General features: G+C 36.5%; 1 protein-coding gene across 6 annotated transcripts in view; it reads right to left on the bottom strand.

Moving 5' to 3' along the window:
- Positions 1 to 250: 250 nt before the first annotated feature.
- Positions 251 to 25822, bottom strand: part of ADGRL4 (adhesion G protein-coupled receptor L4) — a 141136-nt gene continuing 115564 nt past the window's right edge. For 5 of the 6 annotated variants that reach the window (XM_070786250.1, XM_070786253.1, XM_019957222.2 and 2 more), the window contains 3 exons: positions 3457 to 3548; positions 1942 to 2110; positions 251 to 1578 (listed from right to left, as the gene is read on the bottom strand). In XM_070786250.1, coding sequence (XP_070642351.1) covers positions 1516 to 1578; positions 1942 to 2110; positions 3457 to 3548 — 324 coding nt within the window. In that variant the 3' untranslated portion in view covers positions 251 to 1515. The remainder of the gene's footprint in view (positions 1579 to 1941; positions 2111 to 3456; positions 3549 to 25822) is intronic. The other variant, XM_070786251.1, reaches the window with a different exon arrangement.

The raw sequence follows: 25822 nt of genomic DNA, 5'->3' as shown, positions 1-25822 counted from the left end.
GAGGACCATTATTCTGCCCACAACACATAATTTGTATACACTGACTGAACTGATTACTTTTTCAGTATCCTATTCCAATAGCACTGTCCTACAGCAATAATTATAATGATAATAACAGGTTATAGGCTAACTATATAAGAGATCAAAAGATCAAATAAAAAGTTATTATCACAGATCTTCTAAAAATGTTTAAGACATTGGCAGGTAGCTTATCTTTCTTGAGAAATGACTCAGCCAAGCAGCAGAAGGATTCATTTAGGTAACATTTTATTTGTTAGAGCAAGATTTGACAGACTTCATTTTAACAGCTGTAGAAATTAAGTTAAAATCACAACATTTGGTGTATTGGCATACTTTTACAGGTAAGTGCAGAACAATTACATATATTTTGAAATAAAATCCTTGCTTCTATATTTTAATTTGAAGATTGGAAGGTAGAAGACTTACATTTTAGGAGATATGTTTTACTAGTGGAAAACTGTCAGAAAATATATTCTCTGTGGAAGTTTATACAGTCAGTTCTCAGTGATCTCTTTGTTATAAATAACATTTTTAATATGTACTTTTCTGAACAGAAAAAAATAGCAATTCACTTTATGAATACTTTCATATTTACAGTGCCCTTTTAAAAATAGTAAGTTAAAAGGGAATATTGCAATGTGAACTAATATTTCTAAAATTAAAAGAAATAAAAAACTCAGATATATGAGTCTAATGAGATACAGTATTTTTCACTGCACTGAAAGGTTATGGAATAGAGCACTTCAGGTTTATATACATGATTTTTACATTTACAGGCATGAACAATATTATATTCTGACACATTTATGTACTACTGAATAAGCATTTGAAGTCACAATCTGTAAAATAAGTATAGAAAGAGCATATATTTCATTCTAATATTAACATAAAAACAGAACAGAAATGTTTAGTTTTTTTTGTGAAGTTTTGTGTTTTCTATTAGAATAGAAAATTGATGCAACAAGTACAAGTCTAAGTTGTTTCAGTAAAACTTTAAGTTCAGAACAACTCATGGAATTGTAAGATGTGTTTATTCAACTCTCATCTATTTTACAAAGTCTGCTCAAAATACATCTCATTGTTATAACATTCACTCTCTGTTTACTGTTTCATATTCTACCCCTTCATTTTCTTATGCTCTACTTTCTGTAACAGAGCTCATTACCAAGGTGATAGAGGACTAGTTTCAAAGGCAACACGAGTCACAATAATATCAAGCCAGTGGGTTTCCTTCAGGACAGTCATACATTTTTATGTGTTAGAAAGAAAATCTTTCCTTGGGTGCAGTGATATCATTCTGAAAAACTAATTACTTTCCAAGTATCTGCATTACTATTTTTGACACAGCTAAGTAAGTCATGTAGAAAAGCTTACTATAGCTGTATGGTACATAATTGTATCTTGTATTATCTACAGTTCCTACACATTTATACACTGGCCATCCACAGCTGGGCATTTTTATTTCTGCATAACAATAACCATCCATAGTTCTGTTTACCTCAAACATCCGAAACAACAAGGGACATTTTTGAATAATCTATAATATTCTTCTTGGATCTAAAAAAAATAAAAAAAAATAAAATAAGAAATGTGAAACATAATTGCAACAATCACATCAAATTATTTTCAAATCACATTAAACTTATATTTGGTTTTATAAATTATTGTTGCTTTCTGATTATATGTCAGAATACACTCAACTGAATGTAAGCTGTATTATCTATATTCCTACTAGCAAGTTTTTAAAAGCACATTTTGCTATGAACAACAGGTGTTCTGATTATTTCAATGTTAAGATGTACTGCATTTAGGCAATAAAGGCACAAGTTATAAATTTATGAAAATGAGAATTTTTATCAATTTGTTCACTCATGCTACATACATATACTAGAACGTTGACAAGAATAGCAAATTCTTTACCTTTCTAGATAAGATACACAAGAATAAGAAGATGAACATCCCCTGAAAAGCATTGCTGACGGTGAAGAGATAAGCTGTCACCACCGATGCGTGTACAACATGGAGAACGCCAAAGATCCAGGTGGTACCAAGGAGGAAAAGGAGGGCAAGAGCTCCTCGGGCACAAGACCTGGAAGAAATTTGCAATGTTCCAGCTGAGAAAGCTATGAAGACTTAACACGTCCTCAAATCCCTTAAATTTTGTAGGAAGTTGGAATAACCCAGAAATCTTTGGTAAAGCCCAACGAGAATTCTGAAACTGATAAACTGTGCCATAGTTACATGGGACAGGCTAGCGTAAGTGCACTGTGGCTGAGACATGTGTCCAAATTCACGGCAGCATTATTAAAATCTGGTAGTTTTGAGAAATTTCCTTAATCTTAAGATATGCTCATCTGGTATACTACAGTATGTATGCTTTGATTTCAAAATTAATGTTGCAGGAACTCCTGGAGCTAAGACATATAGCTGTTAGGAAGCATTCTCCCTAAGAAACCTTGAAAAATATACCATGTGGATTTAGGTCAGCACATAGGCAGGACATCAAAGGAAGCGTCTGCTTTCCTTTTAGGCTCAGTAGAGAAGAACATGTAAGATATAAAACATTTTTTTTTGGGGGGGTTTCCAATACAGTTACTTCAAAGTAAATTCATGTTAGAATGCTGATTTCTTAAACACACACACACACACACACACACAGGAACATACTCTCTTACATATTTTCAACTTACCGCCTCTGAGTTTTGGTAAAACATTCAATCCAGCTCACTGAGGACACTGCCTTGAAAATGAGGCAACTGATGCTTATTTTCTCATTCATTCTTACTGCAGTCATTCTTTACTGCAGAAGATATTTTTGCAGTGTACCACAGAAAATGAGTCATTTTCAACTTTATTAAAACCAGCAACTTACATGTTACTATGAATGGTGAGGAGTAAAAGAAAGTAATAAAACATTTGCTAAATTCTAACTATAAATCTTGTGCAAGATATTGAAACTACAGAAGTGTTCCCAAGTGACCCAAACATCAGTTGTTTCTAATGTTCCCTACAGTACACTTCAGTTTTTCCTGAACAAACCGCTTACAGGATCTCAATAAATCAGTTTTAAAGGGCAGGAGGTGAGGAAAAATCATGGCAGCATGCAAACTAGGAATCACAAGAAAGAAACACAGCTACTAAGCTCTGAGAACTGCTTTGAGAAGAAGATCTTAAGGCTGGCTTTTGTCTTAAAATGTAGTCATTATTCTGCCCCCCTGCAAAGGGGAGTATGTTCAAAAAAGATTACTTATCATTTGATCTGTGGTGATTACAGGCTTATTAAACATATTAAGTGCTATTAAGCAGTAAATATTTTAAATATGATGGGAGAAAATGTGAAAAAATAATTTAAAAACTGCCTTCCAAAAATTATCTGCACTTTAAGTTACTAAAGCTTTGAATTGCTAAAGAAAATACAATCGAAGAAATGCTTACCTTATGTTCTCATAGCAACTAACTTCTGGTTTCAACCCCGCAGTGTGACGAAAAACTTTGTATATGATAACTCCAAATGCCAAGAGATTAACCTGAGAAAATAATTTCAAGAGATAATTTTCATAACAAACTAGATACATATATGAAATAAACACATGGCAAAGATATAAAATAAATAGAAACCAGCAAACCATGGCATTTTTATGTATATTAAGAAGTACAAATCCTCTGGTAGACGTATGCAAACAAAGATGTGGTTGATCTTTACAATACCACTGAAAATTGTCAGTACGAGTCATAGTAGTACAATTCGCCAGACTGTATTAAGCACCTGTTCAAGGATTTCTTCAGATGTTACGATCATGTCTACAGATTGATGAATATCATCTTCTGCCAATAATATGGGTAATATACATATTAAGATAAATTTTGGTTTGAAAAACTTAATGAATATCAGAGAAATCAAATTTTTGTTCATTAAATTGCTATTTCTTTGAAAAGAAGTTTTAGTGATAATTCTGTCAATCCTTTGAAAATTTTAACTAGAAAAGAGAAATTTGAAAGGAAATTAGAAAAAAACACTCTCAAGTTCTATCACTATAAAAAGTTTGAATAAATTTTGTTTTGTATGGTTCCTCTAGCTATCTCTCTTAATATTATGCTGAGATTTAATTTTCCTGAATTTAACCTCATAAACTTTCAAAATGAATGTTTCAGTGAAATATGTTTGTTTGAAGACATGTACATTTTATGGATAAATATTTATATTCTATAATATATATTCCCAAGTATGGGTTATACAGAATGCACAGAATTTTTACCCCTTCTAAAATGACTTTATTATGAAAAACTTCCATTTCCTTTTTTTCCTTTTCTTGTATTCTTGGAGATTTATAAGACATATTTATAGTGTCAGAGGATTAATTGAGGGATATATTTTAAATGTACATTTATTTTAACAAAAGCATATTAATAATGTGAAATATTAAAATTATAAAAATAATTTGTAGATTAATCTTCTATTGAATATATTTTATTAACCCAAACAGATTTTTCAAAAGCATTTTATAACAGCAGTAGCAAAGTGCAGTATTTTAATTTTTGGCTAATTCTTATACTAGTATTTCAGAAACTTAGAGAAAAATTATGTTTTTTCTTCCATATTCTAAAAATTTTACATCAGGTCAGTTCAGTTCAGTTCAGTCACTCAGTTGTGTCCGACTCTTTGCAACCCCATGAATCCCAGCACGCCAGGCCTCCCTGTCCATCACCAACTCCCGGAGTTCACCCAGACCTACGTCCATTGAGTCAGTGATGCCATCCAGCCATCTCATCCTCTGTTGTCCCCTTCTCCTCTTGCCCCCAATCCCTCCCAGCATCAGAGTCTTTTCCAATGAGTCAACTCTTCGCATGAGGTGGCCAAAGTACTGGAGTTTCAGCTTTAGCATCATTTCTTCCAAAGAAATCCCAGGGCTGATCTCCTTCAGAATGGACTGGTTAGATCTCCTTGCAGTCCAAGGGACTCTCAAGAGTCTTCTCCAACACCACAGTTCAAAAGCATCAATTCTTCGGCGCTCAGCCTTCTTCACAGTCCAACTCTCACATCCATACATGACCACAGGAAAAACCACAGCCTTGACTAGATGGACATTTGTTGGCAAAGCAATGTCTGTGCTTTTGAATATGCTATCTAGGTTGGTCATAACTTTCCTTCCAAAGAGCAGGCGTCTTTTAATTTCATGGCTGCAGTCACCATCTGCAGTGATTTTGGAGCCCCCCAAAATAAAGTCTGACACTGTTTCCACTGTTTCCCCATCTATTTCCCATGAAGTGATGGGACCGGATGCCATGATCTTTGTTTTCTGAATGTTGAGCTTTAAGCCAACTTTTTCACTCCCCACTTTCACTTTCCTTAAGAGGCTTTTTAGTTCCTCTTCACTTTCTGCCATAAGGGTGGTGCCATCTGCATATATGAGGTTATTGATATTTCTCCTGGCAATCTTAATTCCAGCTTGTGTTTCTTCTAGTCCAGCGTTTCTCATGACGTACTCTGCATATAAGTTAAATAAGCAGGGTGATAATATACAGCCTTGACGTACTCCTTTTCCTATTTGGAACCAGTCTGTTGTTCCATGTCCAGTTCTAACTGTTGCTTCCTGACCTGCATACAGATTTCTCAAGATGCAGGTCAGGTGGTCTGGTATTCCCATCTCTTCCAGAAAATTTTACATAGCTTTTGAAAATCATAGGGGTTTCCTCAAAGGCTCAGCTGTAAAGAATCCACCTGCAATGCAGGAGCCACAGGAAGATCTCCTGGAGGAGGAAATGGCAACCCACTCCAGCATTCTTGTCTGGAAAATCTCATGGACAGAGGAGGTGGCAGGGTACAGTCCGAAGGGTCAGAAAGAGTAGGACAAAACTGAGCAACTGAGCACACACACACAGCACTGAAAATGGTATTTATTAGTTACTGTTACAAAAGCAGTATAAAATAATAGATCAGCTAATTTCATATTGTCATGTCTCCATGGAGAGGTTCTTGACAGAAACTCTTAAGAGGAATATGGATCTAGTCCCTTCTCCTGCTTCCAAATATTTACTGCTTCAAATTATATGATTAATAAATTCTTATTAAGTAAGAAGCCCATACAAATAAAAGAATTCAGCAATTGTAGAGGAGAGATAAAATATATTTAAATTGATTCAGTTGACAAGTTTCACTCTGTTACATACTCAAACAACTAAATTGAATGACAATTTAATAATATTTGATTTCATAAATAGTCTTTGCTACTTATGAAAGAGAGATGTTTAGTATTTTCTAGGTTTCTATAGCTACAGCTTCTTTAAATAAATTTGGGAACAGTTGTATTTAATTTTATAAATATTTTTAAAATAAGAAACTCTATTAAAATTTGGTTAGTATAAATAATATACTCAAAATATTATTGGTTTGAAAATCTTCAGAGAATTTTATGTGGTGTTTATATTGAACTTATCTCAACAAAAGAAGAGTTGTAAGATAAAATAACATTAAATTTTAAAATGATTGTTCACTAATGCATAAATTTTCCAAGTTAGTGGTTAACATTTATAATCTTTATTAGAGTTTTTTAAAATTCTAATTTGGATAAAACATGTTTGAAACACAGTTGCTCTTATGGTTTCTCAGAAATGCATATGCATTTTGGATATGCTTTTACGTCATATGCTAAAATAATGAAGAATAAAATGGAACATTCTCTATGGGTGATCTAGTTCTGGAAAGTACATGTTTTCTACATAAAAGGGAAAATGTTTACACATAAAATAGGTGCTGCTATAGAAACAGGAGACTGATTCTTAGTCCATAAACATATTTTCCCAATTGTAAGATAAAACAGCTTAAAGCCTTTTTATCAAAAAGTGTTATGGTTTTATGCAATGAAAACAATCAGAAATACATTGTATTATTCACATTTGATGACACTACCAGTTGCTCAGTGGTAAAAAATCTGCCTGCCAATATAGGAGAAACTGGAGATGTAGCGTCAATCCCTGAGTTGGAAAGACTCCCTGCAGGAGGAAATGACAACCCACTCCAGTGTTCTTGTCTGGGAAATCCCATGGACAGAGGATCCTGGCGGGCTATAGTCCATGGGGTCTCAAAAGAGTAGAACACAACTTAGCGACTAATCAACAATGCAAGTATATGGAGCATTTTATTTGCATGTATTTGAAACATCTTATAAAGGGTCCACTAAGTGGTATAGTGGTGAGGGCTGGCTACATTTAGCATTTAAACCAGAACTTGATCAGAAATGAGGGAGAAAGGCATTTCATGATGGAAAATGGCATTTTTAAAAAGCCATGAGACTTAAAAGAGTCAAGAATGTGGTATGTCTTTAAGGAAAACAAAGGGAAGAGTAGCAGGAGGCAAGATAGAAAGAGATGAAGAGTACTTAGATTTTATCTTGAATGCAAAGTTTTTTTATTCTTGCACTCAAGAATCACTTATGCACTATAGTCCCTTTCCAAAAGAAACTTGCAGAATAATGGGGGAGATGGCCAGTCAACAGGCATGTACAATTCTATTCAGGAAGTACCATGCAGTTGTCTGCAGAGTAGAGAAGGACACAGGGATGACACTCTAATGTATGATTTCTAGGCCAGTCTTGAGTGACCAAAGGAGTACAACACAGAGAAAATAAGTGATTTGTCTGGATCTCAGTCACTGGACCTATCTACATATACTTACTTGCTCAGACTCAGTGGATTCAAATAAGATCCTTAGGCTCTATCTGACTTTTTCACTTGGAAATCCAATGGACATAATTAATTAAAATGTCAAAAATTAAACTACTGTTCTCCTACAGAATCTATTTTTGCTGTAAACTTTACCAACTTATATCTTGTTTTCTAGCAGTAATCAAGTTTATTCATCAACAAACCTTTCATCTTTACCTTCAAAACATATTTGGAATATGACCACCACATAACGTCTTTACATTTCCATCCTGGACGAGGACACTGTCATGCCTCTCCTGGGCTAAAGCTTCCTAATTAGTCTCTCTGCTTGCGTCCTTGCCTTCCTACAGTCTTTTCTCGTTATAGCAGAAAGGTTGACCTTTTAAAATGTAAGTCAGATCATTTCTTTAGTCTGAACCTTCCCATAGCTTCCTATTTGAGTTAAACCTGAAAATCTCCCAACAAGGTCTGAAATGATATATTTCTTCCTTCAAATTCTACTTCTCTCTGCTTTGATCAGTTCACTCCACTCACACTGGGTTCTCTGTTCTTCCTCCAGCACACAAAGCATGCCTTCAGGTTACTGTCCTTGCAGGACCCTTAGATAGCCCCTTAGCTCATTACCTCACCACCTCTGTTTAACGCTGCTTACCTACCTACAGACTCCCAGGGTAGCTTTGTGAAAAACTGAAACCCAAATGATAAAATCAAATCTGAGTTCAACTGCATGGAAATGTAGAGCATGATGGTATTTTTTACTGTTTTGGACAGTGCAAATTCTGTATGTCGACATGTTCTTCCCTGGCTTTCATCAGTAGAAAACTGACAAAAACTTTCCTTAACTAAACTATAGTCAAGTTTCTCTGAGCCCTCTCCTCATTCAGGCCTTGGCCCTGGGCTTCAGTGCCATTTCTGCAATGTCTAGTTTTAGCAGGAATTCTGGTGAGTCAGCTTACAGAGGATTCCCCCACCCCCCCTTGATATGTGATCACTTTCAACATTTAATCAAATTTTTCATCTCCCATCATTGATATCTGATCACCCTGGCCTGCCATTCAGCAAGAAAGCTCTTAAAATAAGTTTAGCAAGAATTCTCCCTACACTTGATGTCTTGGTAATTTTCCATTCACAACCCCCACACATAACCTGTTCTTAGGCTATAAATCCCCGGTTCTTCTTAGAGTATTCAGAGTTGTTCTTAAGCCCTTCTATTTTGATAGTTTTGACACGCGTATCACAATAGTCTTGAATGAAGTCTTACTTACCATTTTAACAAGTGTCAGAATATCTTTTTCCTTGACAAAACTCAAAGCCAAATCCAAGGTCATATTATAATTTTCAGCAAATTTGGGGTAACTGGAAAAACCTACATTTACTCCTTTTACACTGCCTCATTCTCTCTTTATTCATAAATACATAAACTACTTTACATTCTTTTTCTAATAGAGTTAAGAGTTAGTATCACCTAAAGGCACATGCTATGGTTTTTCCAGTAGTCATGTATGGATGTGAGAGTTGGACTGTGAAGAAGGCTGAGTGCTGAAGAACTGATGCTTTTGAACTGTGGTGTTGGAGAAGACTCTTGAGAGTCCCTTGGACTGCAAGGAGATCCAACCAGTCCATTCTGAAGGAGATCAGCCCTGGGTGTTCTTTGGAAGGAATGATGCTAAAGCTGAAACTCCAGTACTTTGGCCACCTCATGCGAAGAGTTGACTCATTGGAAAAGACTCTGATGCTGGGAGGGATTGGGGGCAGGAGGAGAAGGGGATGACAGAGGATGAGATGGCTGGATGGCATCACTGACTCGATGTACATGGGTTTGAGTGAACTCTGGGAGTTGGTGATGGACAGGGAGGCCTGGCGTGCTGCGATTCATGGGGTTGCAAAGAGTTGGACACGACTGAGTGACTGAACTGAACTGAAAGGCACATGACTTCATTTACTAAGAGGTGGAAATTAAGTTGAAACTCTTTGCACTTTACATGGTCTAGAAAGTATCTTCAGGGAGGGAATATTTTGTTAAATAAGCATGAACAGTGTGAGATATGATAAAAACAAAACTCAGAACAAGATTATATAGAATTAAAAAAAAATTTCTAATAACAAGAAATAGTTTGCAATTATTCCAGAAGTAATTATTTTGAAAATTTATAAATATCTATATTTTAGATTAAATAATTGGAAGATACTATTAACACTGTCAATAATAACAAACTTGAATGCTTCAGTAAAGCTTTAAAATATAATGTGTTGTTCTTAGTCACTCAGTGGTGTCTGACTCTTTGCGACCCCATGGATTATAGCCTACCAGGCTCCTCTGTCCATGGGGATTCTCCAGGCAAGGATACTGGAGTGGGTTGCCATGCCCTCCTCCAGGGGATCTTTCAACTCAGGGATGGAACCCAGGTCTCCTGCATTGCAGGCAGATTCTTTACCATCTGAGCCACCAGGCAAGTCTTTAAAATATAATGGAAATAATTACTATTAACCTTAATTAGGGAAATAGACCCTTTACAATGATTCACACTTTTGCTCATTACTGTTTACCTATGTGTGCTGATTTTAAGAGCTGTTGTTCCTTTATTATTTATCTCTAATGATAGCATCACAAAAGCAAAGGGCCTAATTAATGACTTTCAAGTTAACAGTCATTCATTATCATTTCTGTCTCAATTTTTAAAATACAGTTTTAATTTATCAACCAGGAGTCCACAATACTTTTCTAGGATAAACAAAACAAGGAGAGTACCTGGTAAATATAAGATCTCTGAAATTCACTGCTGTACTTTAGAATACAGAGTAGAGAAGAGAATAAAAATAGCTGTGGAAAAAAAATCTTTCAAAATAATTTCCTTTGCTTCATCTTAAGTGATATTTATCTATACGGATATCTGTTTCTTCACTTTATTGATACATGCAATTACTTTAAAGTTTGGCACACACACTCTGATGTTTGACAGAGAGCATTAAAATTTTTTAAGTGGGTTAGGTTTTTTTTTAACTAGAAATTTAAATAGATGGGTTGGTGAGAGAGCAGCTGCTAATTCTTAAAGATTAAGGCTAACAGGGTACATTCAATCCAAGAGCTTCAAACTCAGACTTCAAAATGAAGCATCCCAATCAGTCATTTTTTCCCTTTCTTAGTCTTTTTCTCAATAATTGATGAAGCCATCTATATGCTGATGTCAGATCTCACCAGAAAAAATGAGAAAATTTTTCTTACAGCACTTTTAGACCCATGCTTTAATTTTTCACATATATCAAATGCGATTTGGTTCATTTAAGAATGTGTCATGATCACAACCATAATATCCTTTCAAATAGTTTTATTACCTTTAAATTAACTGGCCTAGAACAAAACTACTTGTGCCATGGACAAAAGGTGGTTTTTACTGGCTTACCAAGAGGCTATAAAAAAAGAAGACCCATTCTCAATCCTTAGGCCACTGCAGAGATGGCTGAGTAGTTCTTAATTTAAGCTTTAAAATGAAAAGATAATCTATTAATTAAAAAAATCTATTAGCTAGATTGGAATTAAGTGCTGAGAGTTTGACCTTCTGTCTGATTTTCTTTAAAAACAATATTTGGAATTGCTCTTTTACATGCCTGGCAGTGGGGTGGTTTAGTTGCTAATTCATGTCCGAATCTTGTGACCCCATGGACTGTAGCCTGGCAGGCTCCTCTGTCCATGGGATTCTCTAGGCAAGAATACTGGAGTCGGTTGCCATTTCCTTCTATAGGGTATATCTTCCTGACCCAGGAATCAAATCCAGGTCTCTGGTATTGCAGGTAGATTCTTCACTGACTGAGCTATGAGGGAAGCTCATGCCTTAATTACATGCCTTAGTTTACATGCCTTAGTTACAGGATATTCACATAGTACTGAGTTATATTATAAGTGGAATAATATGCCCCTCCAAAAAAAATGTCTACACCCTAACATCTGGAACCCTATGAGTACAGCAAAAGGGATTTTATAGATAGAATTAAGGATATAGACTTTAGGATAAGAAAGTTATCCTGGATCAAAAAGGGCTCAATGTCAATATGTGAGCCCTTAACCAAAGAGGAAGGCAAAAGAGATTCAGCAGAGAGATGCTGCAGAAGGCAGGAGAGATGGGGCAGAAGTGAAGGTCAGAAGCAGAGAAGACCAAGTGGGCCATGAGGCAGGAAATGAGGGAGCCTCCACAAATGGAGTCTGCCGCTGCTGCTGTCGCTTCAGTCGTGTCCGACTCTGTGCGACCCCATAGACGGCAGCCCACCAGGCTCCCCCGTCCCTGGGATTCTCAAGGCAAGAACACTGGAGTGGGTTGCCATTTCCTTCTCCAATGCATGAAAGTGAAAAGTGAAAGTAAAGTCGCTCAGTTGTGTCTGACTCTTTGCGACCCCATGAACTGTAGCCTTCCAGGCTCCTCTATCCATGGGATTTTACAGGCAAGACTGGAGTGGGTTGCCATTGCCTTCTCCAAAATGAAGTCTGACATCTGTCCAAAAGTCAGCAAAGAAATCAAATCGCAGGAAACTGAATTTGGCAAAAAATCTGCATAAGCACAGAAATAAATTCTCCCCCAAAGTTTCCAGAATGGCTTTTTCATTGTTTTTAGCCCAGTGAGTCTCTGAGCAGAGGAGTCAGTTGAGCCTTGCTGTATGCAGACCTCTGACCTCCCCTACTGTGAACTCACGGATTTGTGGCCAATAAGTTTGTCATAATTTGTTATTACAGCAGTAGTAAAGCACCCTGTGTTACTTTACTATCACTGATTACCTTGGTATCGATATCAAACCCCACATAGTTACAGTATTTCTTATTTTTAAAATAAACATTTTAAATCCAGCTTAAAACAAATGCTAATGTATCAATAACTCATATTTATTATTGATGTTCTAGATATTTTGTGGGTAGTCAATTATATGAAAACATTTATTATTTGTGAAATCTGTTTCTGTGTTTCCTAAAGTAAAAAGATCAAGCCAAGTTATAACTTGTAAATGACTTCCTTTTCAGCAAATCGTAAATGCAGTCTATACTTTCAAATACTTGTCACATTTTCTTCATTATAACATTAATACCTACCTTTATAGGTCTTTCTCACAGTGTTGCCAGATTAGTAAATAAAAATATAGGATGCCAGTTAAATTTGAATTTCAGAAAAATGACAATGTAATTTTTTAGTGTTAAGTGTATTCCATACAACATTGAGAACATACTTAAAAAATAATTTGTTGTTTATCTGAAAGTCAAAGCACACAAGCATTCTGTGATTTGTATGACAATTCTCATTTCATAGCTTCCAAATTATTCTCTCGTCTGATCTTTTTTATAATCTGAGGACACTGACTTCATAGTAGAAAACCCCAAGGACCTTATCGTCTCAATGAAGGCTGATCTATAATTGTTTGAAAAAAGATCTCAAACGAAGAGGGGGTGAATTTTCAGATATTGCAAACCATTGTGGAACCTGAACATGTGTGAATGTACTGAGACTGATAAAATACCCTGAAGGCATATAGTGGCTGAAAGCACATTTAAAAGGTTTGAGTCCAGTAAAGAATACACCCAGGCTTGGCAGAACTCCCCCTGGAAACCCCAAGATCTGCGTGATGAAGCTGTGCCAGGAAGCAATTGATTGGGCTAGCACCTGTTAAAACCCTTTTGCTAATAAAGTGATAGTTATAAGACAAGCTGAACCCTGCAACCTTTAGTGCAGTGCAACAGTGTATACACCTGAACACACCTCTCCTCAAGCAACAAAATACAAAGAAACTATGTGGGACTAAAATTAAGTGTGGCCGATTCTGGACAAAAGATACAGAGAGACCAATAAACTCAACTATCACTTTTGAAGAACCTGGAGCAAAAGCAGGGCTCAGGAGCAAAAGCAGGATACTGCACATGCCCCCTGCACACACCACCACCTAAGTGGTAGGCAAGCCACCTAAGCCATCCTTGTGGCCCGAACCCTGAACACATCCCTACCCTCACCCCATATATGGAACAAGTTCATCCCCTCAGGGAGCAGGCAAGCAAGGGGACCTGTTGTTTGTTCTCGACCCCCACCCCTCCTACCCGCACCCCACCCCCCCACCCCCTGCTGCAGCAGGGTCTCCAATAAAGCTTTGTCTGAATTTCTTGTCTGATCTGTGATCAATTTCTACTGATTAAGGAGGCCAAGAACCCTGGTCAGTAATAGTTAGAAACAAAATTTTCAAAGTTTAGATGGGAAATTGCATTAGTATAAACTTAGAGGAAACACAGAAATTGTGATGCCACTGAGTTTGTTGATCTTTTATTAGAACTGTGGAGTGGACTAACTTTTCCCCTACATATAGCCTCATGACACTGCTAGGAGGCATTTCTTTCCCAACATCACAAGCCTCATCTTTTTAAAATATTCCCTAGGCTCAGTATTGAGCAGGTTTGGGAATATCTAGAATGTCCTCTTCTGAGGCTATGCCTGGCACATGAGAGAGTAGACTATGGAGAAATGGGAGTGTAGTTTGTAAGTATAGGAAAAGAATATTCAGTAATCTGAAATATACTGAAACATTTGCAAGAATCTGAAAATACAATAGATTTAAGTAGGTTTTAAATATCTGAAGAGGAGAGTATCCCTCATAGATTATTCTGGGATATTAACAGTATATTAATGGACATGAACTTGAGCAAACTCCAGGAGATAGTGGAGGACAGGGAAGCCAGCCAGACCTGCTGAAGTTCACAGGGTTGCAAAGAGTTGGACATGACTTAGCAACTGAACAACATTAACAATATTCCTGATACTTGACTAATCTCGTAAGGTTTACGCTTTAAAACACAGCAATTCTCTCCCAACAGGCCTTTACTTCTTGGGTATACAACTGGATGAATAGTTATTCTACCATTTTTCATATACTCAATATCTAAAACAGAGACTCAAATCAAATACTAATATTTATTGAGTGTTTTCTATGTGCCAGACACACTATTCTCAGCCTTCTTTATTTATTCATTTATTTAACCCTCACATGAACTTTATAGGATAAGTATTTACTCCTCTTAATATTATTATTACAGAGAGTCCTTCATTTTTGATTTAGGATTTCTCAACTTTACAGTGGTGGGAAAGTGATATGCATTCAGTAGAAACTGTATGTCAAATTTTGAATTTTGATTTTTGCCAGTCTTGTTATATGTGGTATGGTACTCTCTTGATGCGGGGTCGGGGGGCAGCGAGCCTCAACTCCCAGTCAGCCCCAGGGTCACAAGGATAAACAACCAGGACACTGACAAATATCTGTACCCATACAACCACTCTGTTTTTCTCTTTCAGTATTCAAAAAATTACACGAGATACTCAATCCTTTCTTACACAACAGGCTTTGTGTTGAAAGATTTGCCCAACTTTAGGCTTACATAGTAGTTCTGAGCATGTTTAAGGTAGGCTAGGCTTAGCTATCAGAGAAGGCAATGGCGCCCCACTCCAGTACTCTTGCCTGGAAAATCCCATGGACTAAGGAGCCTGGTAGGCTGCAGTCCATGGGGTCGCGAACAGTTGGACACGACTGAACGACTTTGCTTTCACTTTTCACTTTCATGCGTTGGAGAAGGAAATGGCAACCCACTTCAGTGTTCTTGCCTGGAGAATCCCAGGGATGGGGGAGCCTGGTGGGCTGCCGTCTATGGGGTCGCACAGAGTTGGACACGACTGAAGCAACTTAGCAGCAGGCTTAGCTATGATGTTCGTAAAGTTAGCATTTCTACATGCATCTAATACATGGGGTTTAGTCGAGCCATAACCCCACTGTAAGTTGAATAAGATCTGTATCATTACATGTATTTCACGTTTATGTCAACAGAGGCATAGGGAAGTTAAACGACTGGCTCAAAGTGAAACAGGATGTAGCAGAGTCAAGATTCATACCTAGTAGACAAATTCTACAGTTAATGCTCTTGAGAACTCTGGAAAACTACCAAACTATAGATCAAGGATAAAGAGAAGTTACATTGACATCTAAAAGTTCAAGAATTTAACTGTTCAGATGTTTATTTTTGGCTGCTAACAGTAACTTTATTTTAGAAATGGTTAAAGTGGAAAACATTAATGAGTAGCGATTTGGTTAGCTATTTGACATTAGTATTCATTGAACTTAGTAAGTCACCAGTGACACTGAAAACGATGTAGTGTTTTATGCCAATGAACCCCTAATGGAGACACATGCATTCTTGATCTCTGTGGTCAAGTTTTTCCTGTGCTGATGAACAATAGAGCTCTATATCCTTTAGAGTTCAAGTGTGGTTACTGGGTTCATGTCAGTGGTCTTATGCGGAATATAAAAATAATCTATTACTACATAGGAAGAACACATTAGAGTTCTTACTGATATTTTTCCAAGGAAAAATTAAAATTTACTACTTAAAATATAGAGGACACTGATGCCATCGCTTTTCTACATCACTTATTCACACATCAAATAAAAGCCGTTTGGAAAAAAATTTAAAATATATATATATACAAGCCATTTGGAGAGACAGGTGACTGTTACTAGAGATAGAGAAGTCCTCCCCTCCTCCCCCAACCCTTTGTTATCTTTGAACCTCCTGCAGGGTATAGTACATGAGCCTGCCAAGCGGATTTCCAGATCATATCACATAGTTTAATAAAGTAGCCCTGCCAAGTGGCTCAGTGGTAAATAATCTGCCTGCCAATGCAGGAGACCCAAGAGATGTGGATTCGATTCCTGGGTTGGGAAGGTACCCTGGAGAAGGAAATAGCAACCTGCTCCAGTGTTCTTGCCTGGAAAATTTCCTGGATAGGGAAGTCTGGCAGGGTAACTTCCATGGGGTTGCAAGGAGGCCAACACGACTGAGTACAGCAATAACATGAAAAAGTAAGACCTAAAGTCTCCAAGTGTACTTTGGATTAAAATTAATACTGGTAAGTATACATGAAGAAGAAAGTGACACAACTGACTTTTCTTCCTACTCCTACACTGAGTTATCTGCCAGACAAGTTGCAAGTCCTTATAAATCGATCAAGTTAAAATCCACAAATAGATTCAAATTCTAGTTCTTGCTTTTATTTATTTAATTTCTTGTGTTGTACTTTCCTTGTCTGTAAAATATGGATAATATTAGTACTTATTTCACAGGGTTTTTGCATGTATTAAATTACATAATAAAGTACTTGGAATAATTAGTTCAATATAAATGTTCCAAACATCAATCATCACTAAGTTATTAAATCATATGGCAAGATGTTCTTTCAAATTGTCTCAAATATTTGAAGTGTCTAACAATAAATAGAGTGTATATTTATTAACAATTGGATAGACATTATTTTGTGTCATAGACTCACTGGACCTGTAAATAGCACCTTAAAATTTCAGAACTTATATCTGTCGGTCTTTATTTTAGGCAATATCTCTTCAATGTAAAATATAGATCCTTTTTTCCACTGTCAGGATTTTCCTCTAAAATAATATCAGCAAAATAAATACTTGAATAGGTTTAATTCAACAATAAGTTAATTCTTTATTGTTCATCTAAACAATTTCTCATTTTTATGAAAACTTCTTTAGGGTAGAATTGAAATTTCAGGGTCAAAAATCTGATTATCTTTAAAATTTTTATAGAAAAGGAAAGAGTATGTATTTCAAAGGGCAATAAATAAAAATAATTATTAGATACATTAATATAAGAAGAATATTCTTAATAAATCTAATATGATATTCTGGGATATTTTATGGGAGAGGATAGTTATCTTTTCTTACATTGCTCTAACATAGAAGAGGGATAAGAAAACTTTTTCTATCAAAGGCCAGACAGTAAATAATTTAAACTTTGAGGACTCTATCACAACTGTGATGGTCTCTATCACAAATAAATTCTTCATACCATTAAAACAGCCTTAGACAATATGCAAACAAATGAATGTGTCTATATTGCAAAAAATGTTTATTTATTAAAACAGGCTGTGACTATTGTGGGCTTCCCTGGTGGCTCAGACGGTAAAGAATCCGCCTGAATATCGGAAGACCTGGGTTCCATCCCTAGGTTGGGAAGATCCCCTGGAGAAGGGCATGGTAACCGACTGTAGCATTCTTGCCTGGAGAATCCCCATGGACGAAGGAGTCTGCTGGGCTACAGTCCATGGGGTCAGAAAGAGTCGAACATGACTGAGAAACTAAGCACAGTGGTTTAGAATAAGATCCATAAAGGTAAAGACTTTTTAATATTTTATTCACTGATGTATCCCCAAGGGATAGTACAAAGTGTGACATATATTAATAAAAGATGCTCAACAAGCATTTGTTGCATAACTAAGAGGATGAAGGGTGGTATACCCCAATCTCAGGTACCTTTAATGGTTTATGTAAAGGAACATTCAACTATTAAATTGACTGCTGCTACTGCTGCTGCTAAGTCGCTTCAGTCGTGTCCAACTCTGTTCGACCCCATAGACAGCAGCCCACCAGGCTCCCCCATCCCTGGGATTCTCCAGGCAAGAACACTGGAGTGGGTTGCCATTTCCTTCTCCAATGCATGAAGGTGAAAAGTGAAAGCGCAGTCGCTCAGTCATGTCCGACTCCCAGCGACCCCATGGACTGCAGCCTACCGGGCTCCTCCATCCATGGGATTTTCCAGGCAAGAGTACTGGAGTGGGGTGCCATCACCTTCTTCGATAAAACTGACTAAACATTTTTAAATCTAAATTTTGTTTCATCTCACATTCTGGCAATTTTGACAAAACAATATCATTATAAATCTATTGTCTGTAGGTAGATATACCAATGGAAACTGAAATAGCAAAATGAAATGACCCTCTAGGAATAATTTTGAAAAAAAAAAAAAAAACTAAAGAATGAAGTTGCACCCCCTTTGTTTTATGAATGGATGCCTCAGGATATATGCAACATTTTGCATCTAATAGAAACCACAGACTCATGGACTTTATGATATGTATTCATTAATCAGACCTGGGCACACAAGCAGGCCACACAAAAGTTTGAATCAACAAGTGGGCAGAATACTGCCTCATTAGGAAAACATCTTCCCACATCCCCTGAGGTAATAGTTAAATAATTGCTCTATTTTATTATGGCTAAAATCCCACAGCAATATATAATCATAAATTAAAAAATATTTGCACTTCATATTTTTAACATTTCCACTAGGAATATTTTAATAGCTAGATTTTTTCAATGTTTAAAAGAATAATTTACTAGTCTCCAAACAGAATTAAAAGGTGAAGAGAGCTAGAAATTTATAAACATGAATGATAAAGTGATCTCTGTGGGTGTAAGTGAATTTCAAGAGCTTATTTTTATGGTTGGTTTCAACTGTAGATGTTTATAAGCCATAGAAAGATGCCAGGAAGGAACAAAGGTGAAGGAGGAAAACTATATGTGAAGAGTATTTACAACAATTATTCGATTTAATGTGACAATGAAAACTGAGTAGTGAAATTTCTTTTGTTAAGATATAAGCAAGGAAAAATGTTCTTTGTATATATTTGCTGTTCAAAATGATAGAGGTTATTAACAGTTAAAAAATTATACAAACATATAATCATTCAACTGTTAATTAGCATCTAAGATACAACTTGAACAATTAAATTAAAAGATATTGCTAAGGTTATCACCAATATAAAAGGTAAAAGGAGAAGAAGGACATAAGATTGTCCCCCAAATTATTGATACTTTTCCAAAACTTTAAAGAATTTTTTTTATCATTTTAATATCCTTTCTTTCTTTTTACAGTAACTCTGTCTATAGAGTTGGCCTCATCATCCTCATGTACATATTAGAAATCCTGGGCATAAAGAGGACACCAAATATGTGCTTTTTACTAATCATCCTGCTTTGAAAAACTCTGACATTATTTGGCTAGGAACTCATTTTATTCAGTTAAACTGAAAACGCCAATGATGGTAGATAGATATAGCAATTTGCCTAAGGTGAAAAGAAATTAAAAAAGAATGAAATGATGCTATTTGCAGCAATATACTAAGCGAAGTAAACCAGACAGACAAATATATGATAGAAATTATGTGATGTGGAATCTAAAAAAGATACAAATGAACTTATTTACAAACAGCAAAAGATACACATTGAAAACAAATTTATGGATAGAGGAGAGATAAATTAGGAGGTTTAACATATACACACTACTATATATAAGACAGATAATCAACAAGGACCTACTACATAGGGCAGGGAGCTATTATTTTGTGACAACCTAGAAGGGAAAAGAAACTGAATATATACGTGTGTGTGTGTGTGTGTGTGTGTGTGTGTGTAACTGAATCACTGTGCTGTACACCTGAAACTAACACGGCATGTAAATCAACTATATTTCAATTAAAAAAGTGATATAATGAATGCTTCACATGTTATCTCTTCTGAGACATTCTTTCCAAAATAACTCATTTCCATGATGATGATTTCTTTCTTTAAATTGCCTTTGGGGAAAAGAATGAACATTTTTGACTAACTACTGTACTTGGTGCATTATTTATTCATCCAATTGCACTACTTGAGTGTGTGTGTGCTCAGTTGCTCAGTTGTGTCCGACTCTTTCAACCCTATGGATTATAGCCTTCTTGGAAAACCTCAAGGATATAGTGAAAGTCCATAATGTTTCACTTTCAAAGGGCTTACAGTCTCCTGGAAGAGACAGATCTGAATCAGTTATGAATATGTCATTCAAACTAACATCTTTGTAACTATAAACAGAGGAAAGTCTTCAAACATAAAAAAAAAAGGCTTCTATGTAGGCATATAACAAAAAGATTTAAAAAGGCCAATGAGTCAAGGACAGCTTTCCTCAGAAAGTATTGCTTGAATTGGTATCTGAAAGGAACTCACAGGATGAAGAACAGTGAGGAAAGCTATGAAGAGTGTTTTAGTGTAGAGGTACTGAGAAGGACAGGTTCAAAGAACTACTGAGAAACTGTAAAGCAGTCAGTGTTATTAAAACACAAAAGCCCGTGGGAGAGATGAGGCTAATAGGCAGCTGGAGGCCAGAACATGCAGTGCCTCCCAGGGAAAGTGTCCACTTTATTCTTATTTGCTGGGACCCAGTATTTGTTACTTCTGTTACCAAGTGTTCTGCTCAATGTAGAATTTACTTGAGTCTTTTATTTGTTTCAGTCGTGTCTGACTCTGTGTGACCCCAGAGATGTCAGCCCACCAGGCTTCCCCGTCCCTGGGATTCTCCAAGCAAGAACACTGGAGTGGGTTGCTATTTCCTTCTCCAATGCATGAAAGTGAAAAGTGAAAGTGGAGTCGCTCAGTCGTGTCCGACTCTTAGCAACCTCATGGACTGCAGCCTACCAGGCTCCTCCGTCCATGGGATTTTCCAGGCAAGAGTACTTTATTTGTTTACATCCTATTGAGATAGGCTCATACAGGTCTGGAAAGCTCCAGCTTCTGCCATGGCTCCTGGGTACCATGTGAGTCCTGTGTGTAGTGACTCTTCTAATTTCAAATGTGCCTAAATATGGAAGATAACCAGCAACATCCTGCCTCTCTTTCCAGACCCCATCTAGATACGACATAAGCATCACCTTTCACTCAAATAGGCTCAGGCACAAGTGGCTAGGGACAGCCACTCCCTTCATAAATCAGGGGTAGTGGAAGAAGGATTCAAAACATTTATCATTGTGAATCTATTATTATCATACAAAATGTCTATCAAGTGCATGGTGCTCTATTCCAAATACATGTAGATACTCTGTAGAAAAAAAAAAAAAACAACTACTTTTGAATAGAGCTGTTTTATAGGTCCACCAATACAGTGAACTTTTCTGAAATATTTTTATTACCTACTTTTCACTTCAAAAGGGTCCTTACTTTGACTACAAATAACCTTATCATTGGCTTTCCTTAAGGTTTTAGACTTGACCCCAAGAACAAGATGAAGCCAAAAAGATGTAAACAGGGGGTGAAGAAATGTTCTGATTTGCTTTTCCATGATTTTGTGGTGGTGGTCTAGTCACTTAGCTGTGTCAAACTCTGTGACCCCAAGGACTGTCGCCTGCCAGGCTCCTCTGTCCATGGGATTTCACAGGCAAGAATACTGGAATGGTTTGCCATTTCCTTTTCCAGGGGATCTTCCTGACCCAGGGATCGAACCCAGGTCTTTTGGAATTGCAGGCAGATTCTTTACTGTGTGAGGTACCATGATGCTACCTCAAGCTTACAGATGTGTTGTCTTTGAGTTGTTCATGTGTACACGTCCACCTGATACACTGTTTCGGGAGCAAGGTCTTTCTATTTACACATTCTCAGTTCTTAGCACACCTTAGCTGGGGCTTGAATACTTGATAAAGTTTTGCCTTATTCTGAAATAGTCTAAATATTGTATCTATTTTTTCCCCAGGTTATTTTTTTCTTCCAATACTCCTTGCACTTTTATTTAGATTTAATACTACCTATATTGATAGTTTAAAAAATCATATAGATTCTTCAAAGAATTCAAAAGAACAAATTATTTTTTCTAAAGAAAATAAATCTTCTAATCAGAAGTATGGAATTGGGACTTACCTGATGATTCAGTGGTTAAGAACCCACCTTCCAATGCAGGGGGCATGGGTTTGATCTCTGGTTGGGAAACTAAGATCCCACATGCCATGGGGCTACTGAGTCCCTGTGTGGTTTAGAGCCCTCACTCCAACACTAGGGAAAGCCCATGTGCCACAATGGAAAAGATCCCCCATGCTGCAACTAAGGCCCAACATGACCAAAAAAAAAAAAAAATTAAAAAGAAAAAAAAAAAAAAAAAGAAGTATGGAATTAAGGACAATAAATTAGGCTGAAAGACTAAACTTACCTTTCAGCTTTTTTGAAATGCAAGAAAATGAGAAAGGAATTTGAGTTAATCAGATGTCATACAGGGTACTGAAAATTGCTTACTGATGAGTATCAATTAAAAGAAAAGTAAATATCCAAACTACAGTCCATAAACTGATCTATAGTCTGATATAGTCAGGATTTCTGGTAGGATATTTCGATTAGTTGCTAGATATGCTTGGCAAGTATTTAGAAAAAGTAATGTAAAATGAGGGAAGAGACATTTGATGAGAGGAAAAGGACTTTATTTTGATATCTTCCCTGTAAGAATTGAAAGCTTATAAATAATTTTTAGAAGGTTTGCAATTGCTGGGTCTCTGACAACTCACCCTGAAACGATTTGTGGAATCTGGGAGACGGGAACAAGGTTTTCATGGATCTAACAAAGATCTACTCCCTTCAACCTCTTGGGCAAGGAAAGATGAAAGAATGTGTGATAGGGAAACAGCACAGAATGTAAATTTGGAATCTTGAGTTTGCCTCTACCACTTAGTACCACTTAGTAGCTGCTGCTGCTGCTAAGTCGCTTCAGTCGTGTCTGACTCTGTGTAACCCCACAGACTGCAGCCCACCAGGCTCCGCCCTCCCTGGGATTCTCCAGGCAAGAACACTGGAGTGGGTTGCCATTTCCTTCTCCAATGCATGAAAGTGAGAAGTGAAAGTGAAGTCGCTCAGTCATGTCCGACTCCATGTGACCCCCATAGACAGCACCCTACCAGGCTCCGCTGTCCATGGGATTTTCCAGGCAAGAGTACTGGAGTGGGTTGCCATTGCCTTCTCCCTCAGTAGCTGGGTGATCCTAAATAAGTTGCTTAAACTCTCTTAAGATTCCACTTATTTAAAATATACACAAAATGGTGGCTCTTACTCAAAGTGTGAATGAAACTCTAATGAAAAAATGCTGTGCCCTAACACTGACAGACTTGGGCTCTCTTTTTGAACAGATACCATCAGGAGGCATGTTTTTTTCATCAGAAGGAATTGTAAATGTTCCTTTCTTGGGAAACCCTGAAACTAGACACAACATTTTTATGTGAGAAACAGAAATCAGGACAGCCACACAGAGAGTCCATTCTCTCAGAATATTTTATATTTTGCAGGGAGTACTGAAGGAGACAGAGGAACATGATAAATACTTATAGGGAAGACTAAACATTTTCATATGTGTAGAACAAGAGCTCAGCAAATGCTAACAAAGACTGATTCAAAGAAGGGCTGACTCTTTTGCAAGCCAGCTTGGGTAAGGACTCTGTGTTACACTCAGAGGATGAGCAGAGGTAGAAGAATGATCAGAATATGTAGTGTGCTCTTGGCTAAATTTAAGGATTTTTATGTATTCTAGTGAGTAGAAGCTTGAAGATTTCATCTGTTAGATACATAAGAATGTACATAATTTGCTTTCATGTAATCAGTTCTTCTCAAGGAATTAGTATACTTCTTTAAAAAGCTATAAATAGCAGAATCCCCATAGGTATTTACAAATAGATAAGTCAAGATTATAGTTACTAGATCTAGCAAAAATCTAGTAATACATTATCTCTTATTACATGCTATTACTATCTTAATTTTGATATATTACTGAAGCTTTTGGGAGGATTAACTGAAATGCTAAAAGGGTTGTGTAAAGATTAAGAGATTAAACGAATGTAAAGTAAATAATAATTCTAATGACTATCTTGCTGTACCAGCATTCTTACTGTTTTCCTTTCAGCATTTCATTATGTAATATCCTTCAATGTAAAGCTGCACTTACACAAAAGCAACAGTGATAAACTTCAACTTGGCTGGTAATTTCTAATTGGGTTTGAGAGATTCAAAGGATTTCTCTTTCAATATTATTTTTGATCTCCAATTTTTATAAAGTTATTCAATTTTTATGAAATTTTCTAGAACAAGTACCTAGTAGATTATCTACAAAAGGTATTTCCATTAAGAATATAACCCCCATGAACAGGAATACACTGAAAATTACAAATGTATTATTTATGTTATTCTTTTAGCTCCGCATTTTCTTTTTAAAAATTCTAGCTACCTGTTATAAGAAGGTCAGAATAATATTAAAAAAAAAGCTAAATGTTATAGGCTCTGAAGTTCTTAATAACACATAATATGGAGAAAATGATAGAATACTGAACCACAGAGGTCACTAAAAGATGCAGTTAACAAATATGATGCCGTTAAATTAAAACATGTAATTAAAATGTTATCCCCACCATTTAAAATTTACAATGAATAGTGTTTCTAATATAGCTTCGATGGGGTCATCTAAAGGACATTGCCCAAGCTATGATTTCAATTCCTTTTCTTATATTTATGCCAATTAAAGAAAGCTGCAAATGCACTCCTATAAAAGAAACTTATAATCCAATGTAGGATAGTAGCTCCCAATCAAGAGAATGAGGAATATGGCCCTCAAAGGACATTTTGTTATTTTTGGAGACCGTTTTGTTTGTCATACCTGGCTGGTGTGTGAGCTGCTGCTACTGGCATCTGGTGAGTAGAAGTCAGAGATGATACTAAACTTCTATAAAGCAAAGGCTCCATAACAAACATCTGGTCCTAAGTGTCAACAATGCCACTGTTACAGAATCCTGGTCCATTATAATTCGTCCTTTCAGTTTATATATTCCAATATAGCCATAAAATAACCACAGTAGATAAAACTATCTAATATTGGCAAAATGTCAGAAAATGGCTATTCTTATAATTTGTCAATGAAAGTGGAATATCAATTGAAGTAATGTTTTGGAGGCAATTCGTAACTTTAAAAATCTTCTTCTACTTGACTTTGTACTTTTCTTTTTAACTTGAAGTTTAGCTGAATTACAATGATACATTGTTACAGGAAAGAACTGACTCCAAGTTGGATCTGTTTCTTTTACTTTAATCTTGACTTCTGGCTGCTTTTGTTCACTAAAAGGATACTGTCCATACATAATGGCCTGTCTTGGGGAACCCTGCCCCTCTACCTGAATGTTAAACCAAAATGCCTTTGTATGGGACCTTGTCTACCTGTGGATGGCTACAGGAAGGAAGAAATTAACACATCCCTTCCCAGAAATTGGCCATTCCAGGAGATATCTGCAAGATTAATGATCCTTTTACTTTTCTTCCTCACCTCCTACCCCCTACCTCTGTTCTATAAAAGAACCTGACATCCAGCACTGATAAAATAGTTATTTTGAGACATTAGTCTCCCATAGTGTCATTCAGCTGGTTTTCCGACTAAAGTCATATTCCTTGCCTTAACATTTTGTATGTCGACTTACTGATCTGTCACATGGCAAGCAGAGTGAGCTTGGACTCA

Source organism: Bos indicus, chromosome 3 (assembly GCF_029378745.1).
Source record: "Bos indicus isolate NIAB-ARS_2022 breed Sahiwal x Tharparkar chromosome 3, NIAB-ARS_B.indTharparkar_mat_pri_1.0, whole genome shotgun sequence".
Taxonomy (NCBI): Eukaryota; Metazoa; Chordata; class Mammalia; order Artiodactyla; family Bovidae; genus Bos; species Bos indicus.
Note: the sequence above shows the minus strand (reverse complement) of the source record. Positions and strands in the feature narration are given on the sequence as shown.